The sequence below is a fragment of the Anopheles coustani genome, chromosome 2 (assembly GCF_943734705.1).
Source record: "Anopheles coustani chromosome 2, idAnoCousDA_361_x.2, whole genome shotgun sequence".
Classification (NCBI taxonomy): Eukaryota; Metazoa; Arthropoda; class Insecta; order Diptera; family Culicidae; genus Anopheles; species Anopheles coustani.
The window spans coordinates 52184285-52193732 of NC_071289.1; the positions used below are offsets into that span (position 1 = coordinate 52184285).

Below are 9448 nucleotides of genomic sequence, written 5' to 3' on the forward strand. Positions count from 1 at the left end.
TAAAGTCAGGCTCCATAAACTGTACGTTTATCTTTCTGATCTGAGATCGAGAGGGAACCATTTCGAGCATTCTTGTACCAGTGCTCTTCAACAATCATAAACAGTTTGATGATAATCTTTTGCATTATTGCTGACAGTTTTCGCTTACCTCTTAAAAAGCAGCCGCTTCCGATATTTGATTCTGTTTTAATTAGCCTGTTGCTCGGTGTCTCACTCTTCATTACTTCACGCATAGCATTGTTGCCTAAACATTGGGATTAGAATCTCCTACACGTCTACTCCCAGACGAGTCCCAAAGAAAGACCTTTAAACTATCCCGGTTGGGTTGGTTCTGAATTCCAGAATTATTTCGAATGATACCGTTGTGTGTGTTTTTTTAACTGTGCAGCCATCGACAAGGCTTGGCCAGTTCCATTCGTGACTGTGACTATCTGGTGGTGATGTTCTCATACACACACCGGACAATATGTCCGATCTGACATGGCCTTTTTTTTAGTGCATCGTTCACCACCACTGTTGAAACAATGCAAAACGCAATCGTTCTGCATTTAACCGCTACGATTTCTATTGCCTACACACCTCTAAAGCTCCGTTATGTGATTTCGAAAGTTCCAAACTCATGTATGACAGTGCTAGAGCAATAGCCATTAACGTGTCTACCGACGCCAGTACATCATACTTTGGTGCGTGCGCTACAAGTGTGTATGTTGTGTTTCTTTTTGTGTCAATATTCATGTAAAGCGTGTGGTATGGAGTTAGGTTGTTTTCCATTTTATTAATATTATACCTTGTATGTTCGATCATATTTAGTTGCTGAACGTTTACTTTTCCCTACTAAACAATCACTACACACAGCTGGGACCGGAACCGGATGGGTTGGTGGTTTATGTTTAACGGTATATGTTTGTATTTTGGTTACGCAAACAGCGACAAATCGTGACGCACGTGGCTTGCCAGTGTGAATGATTTTTATTTGTAATTTAAATTCATGATTTACTGTGCGTTGCAAGTTATCGGTGCATCACGTCGAGTGGTCGGTTTTGTGTAGGTTATGTGAATGTGAAACATTTGCTTAGACTGATTTTGTACCGGGTCGGTGCATTACAGTTGAAAAAGAAAACTTAGACTATTCCAAAGCTTAATGCATAGGCTGAGGGGATGGTGATGAAGTCCGTCCGTCCATCCGGGCTGGCTTATAGGACTATCATTTTTGAGGATTAACGTGTTTGCACGCTAATTGTGATAATGAAAGAACATGTTAATTCCAGGGATACTCATTTCACAGACAGAAGCATTATGCCTGTTTTACCTCAACGTCTTTGGTTCATATCCAGCTACAGGCGGTTTAATATTGCACGCAAATGAGTGTATTACATGTATCTACTGACATTTTCATAGTATATTGCATCCTTAGGGTAATCAGATTGCGCGGCCAGACAGAAAAGGTTGTTAAATGAAAAAGACACGTTCACATTTTTGGGATTACCTATTTTAAACTGTTTTCAAATACTTTTTTGCTAATCTCGTCGCTACGCAGAATTTCGCTTGTTCGCTTGTGGCTTTGTTGCATAATAGTGCATTTGAGATGATTAACTTAGTGAAAGAGAGAGGAGAGTGAGAGATAGAAAGATAGAAAGTGATAGGTTGTTGAATTGAAAGGGAGAGAAACATCGTACATTTAAGATAGAAGACGCTTACGATGACTCGAGTAACGCTTCTTGGTACCTGCATTAACACCTCTTTAACTAACAAGCAATAAGAACATTTATGCGCACCCAGCAAAAGTGACGGCGCTAGTAAGCTGCCTTTTTTGTAGAATTAGTGTGTGGTTTGATGAATGTTTACTGAATACAAATATACCGTGGACAGCATTAGGTAGTGAAGTCACGCTCGAATTCTGCTGCGGGACACTATGGGTCTGACAGCATGAGCACGGTGTTCAAAATTTGCCAACGTACTACGACCTTCACCGAGCTAACTAACAAACAAAGCATCGCCGACAGATGGAGAATGGCATGTTTGGAACGCATGCTTATTTGGAAAGAATTATACCAAACGCATCGTCCCTTGCGGCATTTAACACTGAGCATCGGGTACTAATTCGTCCTGGCAGAAAAACATTGCTCACTTCATCGTAGTGGCCGTTGGTTAGTAAGCGGTATCAGACACAAACTGCACATGGAACAAATTTCGTACTACCTTTGTCGGTTAGCGATATCAATCACATAGTGAACTTGGATGCAGTGCTGTTTAAGAGTAGGTCAAGGTGCTCGGCACTCTGTCCCATTTAATTTTACATCAATCATATAAACACTGCGTTAAATTATATGGTTTGAAAGCGTTTACGTGCTCATGCTTACTGCTAGAACTAGTCCGTTCCTTCTACCTCTGCTCAGAAGGACATCGAATAGAACGACGCAGCACTTGGTTATTAGTGGAAATAGTATCGAACAATCCTACCACCGATATCTAGAGCTATGCAAGGAGAATAAGACAAATGCAGATCATTTGCTTCGCACTCTTCGAACGGGAACTAACCATCTCCACAGACTATGTAACTTTTCTCTTATGACAATAATCTCGCAGGGTGTGGATGCACATTGATTAAGATTGTATACTGCAAACGGTAAGCACTAGGCTTTGCGTCCAGTTGTTTGGTTTTTACTTTGTGAATGTATCCTGGAGAAACATTGGGATTAATATCGGAGTTTCTTCTCCTAAGGAAGGAATAGAAAGCTGTGTTGCACGATTTAACACCACCAGTTTGCCACTGCACTGGCACTGCACTTCCGTTCTTCACATTTTCACCAAAACCGTTCACTCTCTCTCTCTCCCCCTAGTAGCGGCTGCCATAAAGACCCCTAGTGCTCCGTCCTCGCCTGTTTCCGCCTCCACGGGCGCCCGATTTGTCCTTCTTGTGGGACTCTTTGGATTCTTCCTCCTTACCGGAGTCTTCACCTCCTTCAGCATCAGGTTGCTCGTCGTTATTGCCCATTGCCGTGAGAGCATCCTCATCGGTTTTACCGATATCTTCTGCCCCGCCGGCACGGTCCTCCGTTTCCATCAGTTCGACCTGCTCGGACCCGTTCTGACCGTCGTCGCTCTTGCCGTCTTCGGCCATACTCGCATCGCCAGATTCTTGAAAGGTTACAAAACAATTAGTGTACTGTTTGTTAGCAGCAATAATGCAATAGTTGTAAAGATTCGATTTTCAAGTAGAAACAATGGAAATATAAAGGGGAATTTTAAAAATTTTAAATTCAAAGAGAAAAACATAAACCACAACAGATGGAACACCATGCCTCAGAATTGCATCCAAAATTAAAGAAAAAAAAACACAATTGTTACCAAATTATCAAGTGCATCAAAAATGCATGTATTCAAAGAAACATAAAAATAGGCTTCACACAAACAAGTAAACGTACGAAAATAATTGATTTCCCGATTGGGTTAGTAAAGAAGTGATATACTAGAAAATCTACGTAGAAAAAAAATGAAATAAACAAAACGACGATGAAGACCAAGTCTAACAGATGTAATCGTCATCACATCGGTGCGTAACTAAGAGTTATCTACGATAAAGCCAGTCGCTAATCACACTTTGCTGCTTTGCTAGTACAAAAATTTGGATACTTTTCGTGACGCTGACGGCCGTCACCGACATAATCTTCATAATCATCACCTGTTGCTTCCGATGGATCGTACAGCTCCGAGTCCTTCTTCACTGCTTCGACGGCGGCGGTGACGGAGGAACCGCCGGCTCCAGCTCCTCCTCCGTTCTGCTCACCACCGTTCATCTCCTCCACGCTCTTCTTTTCGTCGGCCAGCTTCTGCTTTTTCTTCGCCGCCTCAGCTTCTTCCAGCGCGACGGCGGCCCGCTTCTGGGCGATACGCACCTCCATTGCCTTCTCGTTCAGAAAACGAATAAACGCACGATAGTGCGAGTGAGTGCGGGCGTGCACCTCGCCCGTGGCCTCACTATCAAAATACTTGTGACAGATGCGGCACTCCACGCACTCTAGCTTGCCAATCAGGCTAAGGCCGAGCGCACGATTCTTACGGTAGCGAGGCAGTTTGTTGTCGATTTCCGACGCAATCTCATCACCCGGCTTGTAGTCGAGTATGCAGTCTTCACTTTCTTCCTCCTTAGCAAGCAGCTCATCTTCCAGACAGTCCTCGTCGAGCTTCGGATCGTCCAGCGTCGCCCCAACGCCGTCATCTACAGATGGTTTACCACTATCACTTCCGGCTCCATCTTCGAGGGTATCGGTTGTGGTCGTGGTATCGTCATCGGTCGCTTTGCTCGGTTCACCGTTCGCCGCTTCTGTCCCCGCCGGCTTACCGCTGGTGGTGCCTGATTTTCCGTCTCCGGTCTCCAATTTCTTTGCCGCGGATACCGCAGCAGTATCCTTTTCTTTCTTCTTCTTTGGAGCCGTCTCTTCGCGAATGTCTAGTAACTCATCATTCATAGTAGAAATAGTCAATTCTGTCAACAACGAGAGAAAGAAAAAGTATTAAGCCAATCAAAACTTCTATAAAGGATTTATGCCGTCGCAAATACTTACGTTTTGCCTTACGTTCGATGTCAAGTCGGCTTGGTTTAGATTTGCAATTTTTCATATGCACAACCGAAAGCAAATGATCATCGTACTCCGTACGATTGTGAAACTCCAGCTCGCAGTCGTCGCACTTCGGGTGCAAGAACTTCTTCAGATCCAGATGCTTTTCCGAGCGCCGATGGGCGATGATGTGGCCGTAAAAGAACAGCTCGCACATCGGACAGTACTCGCGCACCTTGTAGTAGTTCTTGGCCTTTCCCATGCGTTTCAGACGGTCGATCTCGATCGTCTTAAGCTGCTCGGCGATGCGGGCCTCCTGGCGGAGCAGCGTGGCCCGCATCCGGTAGCTCTCCTCGATGCTCTCCTTCATCACCCGGTGCGTACGGCCGGTGATGTGATTCTCAAATGAAGTCGCATCGTACATGTGCTTATCGCACATGTGACAGTAGAGAAAGTCGTTCGAAACTTCCATGTACGGTGATGAAACCTTCGAGGGCAAGGTTTTATCCTTTGCACCACCCGACGCATTGTTGGTCGTGTTGCCCTTTTTGGTTCCCTTATTACCGCTGCATTCGGTGTTTATTGCATTTTCGATGACCAATACAGCGCGCAAGTCGAACATGAAATCAGAAACATCCATAAAGAAATAGAAATGCGTTAAATAAAACAATACGTCAAACAAAAACACCTAAAAAAGTATCGATTGGCATCTACACAACAGTTCATTGTTTCATGAACTGTTTGATAACTATATTCAAGCGTACACCGAACAAACTTTATGCACTTCAACACCAAAATCGGAGTCAACTCATTGAATGAAAATGAAAACACGCGAAAAACACCATGCGCCTCCATGCCTTCCCAATATAATGGTTCGTTTTATAAACTGAACACATTCGAAAGGTTGATTGGTGCTTCCAGTAGGCTTTGAAAATCATACGTAAACTTATTCTTCAACGAATGATTCTTGTAGATCTTTTACCATGTGCAACGTAAATGCTAGGTACGAAAAGTATTTCCAATATTCAAAATATACATGATTGTCACGTGCTTAACAAAAACATCAATAAAAACATAGCTGCATTAATTAATGACATTAATGGCTAGCAACAAAGCAACTTTTGTTGCGAATGGTCAATACATTTATTCTTAACGTTTTCTTTTAATTCATATAAGCAAAGTAAAAGCAATTTTATTTTGGAATTTTATGCTAACATTCATGCATACAAAAATACGGCCAAAGGCAAAATATATATTTACAAACATTATCATAAATACCCATGAATAATTATCAACTGTATTTAGTGTGTATAATCCTTAGTAAACTTTAACTTCAGGCTCACAGAAAAAACAAAAAATCAGATAATTTTATACTTAATGCAAACACCCCTGGCAGCAATAGTATGTACAACGACGCTATTACTTATGAGTTTTTATTTGTGTTCTAAATTTAACCAATTTTCAATCATTTTTCCTACTTTTTACTCCGTTTTCTGCATTACGTAAATCGTTTACGTCGTAACTTCAATATAAACCAGCCAAAAAACTAAGCATTCTCAGGGGGAGGAGGAAAACAAATGTGTGAACAAAGGTTGTGAATTCATTCATGCAAAAGCTAGTGTGCAGGTTGAAATGTAATATTACCTGTTCTTATTTTTACTATTATTACTAGACTGAATTGGATTTCGTCTTTGATATCCAAGATTTAACCGCGAAATATAGTCATTCTGAAAAGGGATAAACCGGAAGAAAAGAGAGCATTGAATGGTATGTGAAATTTAAACAGAAAGAAACGTGAAGGTAGCAGTCCAAATGCCTTGGCAATAGATACTTGGATTGAAAACAAGAGTTAGAACAGGCAAACCTGGAAAAAGTGTCCTCGGATAAAAATAAATCCAAAATACAGATGAATGGAACTGTTATGTTTCAAATAGATATGATACTTTTTGAGGGACAGTTTATGTAGAAAACGGTAAATATTAATCCAGCCGATACCCTTTCAACCAGGATTGTTTATAACTTATATCATGGCCAAAATTTAAAAGTCAAGTGAACACAAATTTTTAATCACGGATTTCAACGAACCTAACGTAAATACTAATAACAAAAAAACAAGCGACTCGAGGAATTGAACGAAGTTTGGTTTATCCTAAGGAAAACGAGCTCCTGAGAGGTAACCCGAAGAATTCTCAACATACGACTAATTAGGAACACACTTTTTCAAAAAGCCAGTTTTCGTACGAGTACAATTTCTGATCGCTCAATCCAATTCCATGTCTAGTAGAGGAAGGTGTTTTTTGTGAATTATTACGCATATTTATTTTGTTTGGATAGTAAGAACAGTATAGAACAGGTTCTAATTGAAGCGGTAACTTGCAGTAGTTAAAGTTAAAGAGTGAAATGAGGGCTAAATGGATGTGAGCGACAACAATGAGTTCAAAAATCCTTACTCGAACAAGACAAGTTATCGAAGAAAAGGATGAAAAAAGAGCATGAAACAATCAATCGATACGAAAGTAGTAACGTAGCTTGAAAGACCGCTGAAGAAAAAGTGGCAGTCCGAAACGAATCGTGCGAGAAAAAATACGGAATAAAATGACAAGTAAAAAGGATACATGTAGATTAGGTTGTATTGTGTTGAAAACCTTATTCAACTCGATACATCCAGAATTATCCGCATCCCTTCATCTGTTCAGTCAAAAATTTTTCAAACCAATTCAAAGCTATTCTTTAGTAACCAAGTAAAATGGAAGACTGACCAGAAGCACCAACAACGTGTAGAATGAGCGATGTTTTTTTGAGCAATCACAAATCGAATCGTTGTGAAGTGTACTTTAACTTGTCCGCGTTGCAGTTGTTCAACCAATTGGGAAAGATACAATTATTTACTACCAAGCAAACGTAAACTACGTTTTGATGCTCTGCAAAATGAAAAACGCACCAAACAATACGCAATCGCGATGTGTTTCAAAAAAAGGATTTTATTGTTCACTGAACCATGCGACTGTGCAGTCGTGTGTGTGTGTGGAAATTTCGTCATTCTTCGGTGCATTAAAAAAAACTGCGTTTATCAATGTTGACTTGAATTCGTGATTATAATCTTGCTGTTTCTAAGTAACAAATTATGTCACGATTTGCTCAGCCGCACATCGAACATTCACAAAGAGAATGGCGCGTTGCTATATGTAATAGCTGGCTGTCATTTGAGCCAGTGCTCGCCGTACTTTTTCGAATATGCGTTCTAGACATGGATTTTTGGCTACACAAGTGGTCCTTGCTGTGCACTTTCTTACCTCTGATTGTCTCGATTGCTAGTACATGCGCTATCGAGAGCTTCTCTATGGGACGGGTTACATGAATTCTTTGCCAGAACGTTCTTCGTACGGGCGACGGCATCCGGCTTTCGGATGCCACGTCCATTAGTGTAACGATTCTTACCGTATCGGTTCTGAGATCATTGAAAAACAAAGGAGGAAAAAAGAGATAATTTGTGGGAGTTTACATTGAACAATTTTTTCCGCTTCCGAATATGGCTGATGATAACCGAAACGGCCTGTAATGCTTATTTACTTCGTAGATCATCTTTTAACAATAGCAAAAACTATATAAACATTCTGGTAATTTGTCATTATTATTTACTATTGTTAAAGCCTATGCAAAAAATGCATATCATATTAATTTAAAAAAATGTATAAGCTATTGTTTCATCCTTTAGAATTTTTGTTTTGTAAACACGCTTCCTTCAAAACTAATTTAAAATTGCAACATTTGGGAATGTTTTCTTTAGCTAGTTACTTAACTACAGAAGTAAATAATAACCAGATCGAGACCGTGATAATAGACAGGTCATATGTAGGAAATGAAATAACATTAATTGGCCAAAACGAGCCTTCAGTTTCCATTGACTTTCCTTATCCTATACCAAGGCATTCTCTAGCCGTATGTGTGAATCGTTTAGTATGTAACCAACATTGACGCTAATACATACCCTAATGAAATTATAACCATTGATGTCTTCAAATCGCGAAGATTGCACACCATCCAAGAGTGATGGAACTTGGTTAGTGTTTTGATTGCGGAGCAGGTTGTTAATCAAACTGTTGGCAAACGTGATGGCATCATTGTTCCCACCACGGCCCCCGCCCACTCCCGTATCCCAAGGGTTGATACGGTTGCCATAGTTGTTACCAAAGTTGCCCCCGCCACCACCACCACCACCACCGCCGCCGCTACCACCGCCACCTCCACCACTGCCGCCACCACCACCACCACCTCCACCGCGACGGTTATTGTTGCGATAGGCCATGATTTCAGGAGGTAACTTTACTCTTCCTCTGGGGTTTCTGGAAAGAAAGAAGACACCGAATTACTGGTAGAGATAAGTGTTTAGTAGCAAACATTGGCAATCTGATGGGACAACACTGCAGTAGCAGCAGGCCCATCTTGCACCACCGACCCTGTTTCCGGAAAAAAAACATTGATGTAACACGCTCGCGGCAAACAACACGGTCGGTGTGACGTGCGTGCGTTACCCGCGAGGAACTGACACGAACCGGGATGTACGACATGCGCAGAACTTTTCCACGAATCGTTTAGGTTTTCCAAAGATCTTGAAGTTTAAGTCAAGCCAAAAGAACGATGGATATATTTTCGACCCCCGCTATCTTCTCGCCAAGTACAAATGACGTAAGAATTCCATGGTCCCTCGAAATATCTCGATAATTTATTTTTAAATTTTTTGTTAGTTACAAATTACGTCATTGTTCTTAAAGGTATGTCGTGCACATCAATGGATATTTCAAGGCACTATCAAGGAAATAACTTTTTTATAATGAATTCGAAATTTTCAAAAAGTAACGACAGCGTTGCTTCGGTTGATTGCTCCATCA

At 41.2% G+C, this 9448-nt stretch overlaps 1 protein-coding gene across 1 annotated transcript; it reads right to left on the reverse strand.

Moving 5' to 3' along the window:
- Positions 1 to 2836: 2836 nt before the first annotated feature.
- On the reverse strand, positions 2837 to 8865 carry LOC131263789 (zinc finger protein on ecdysone puffs-like). Its single transcript, XM_058266046.1, has 5 exons — positions 8548 to 8865; positions 7853 to 8007; positions 4566 to 5125; positions 3683 to 4486; positions 2837 to 3138 (listed from the first exon to the last, which is right to left on the reverse strand). Exons 1-5 carry the CDS (start codon positions 8863 to 8865, stop codon positions 2837 to 2839), a joined length of 2139 nt encoding a protein of 712 aa, XP_058122029.1.
- Between the last annotated feature and the right edge of the window lie 583 nt (positions 8866 to 9448).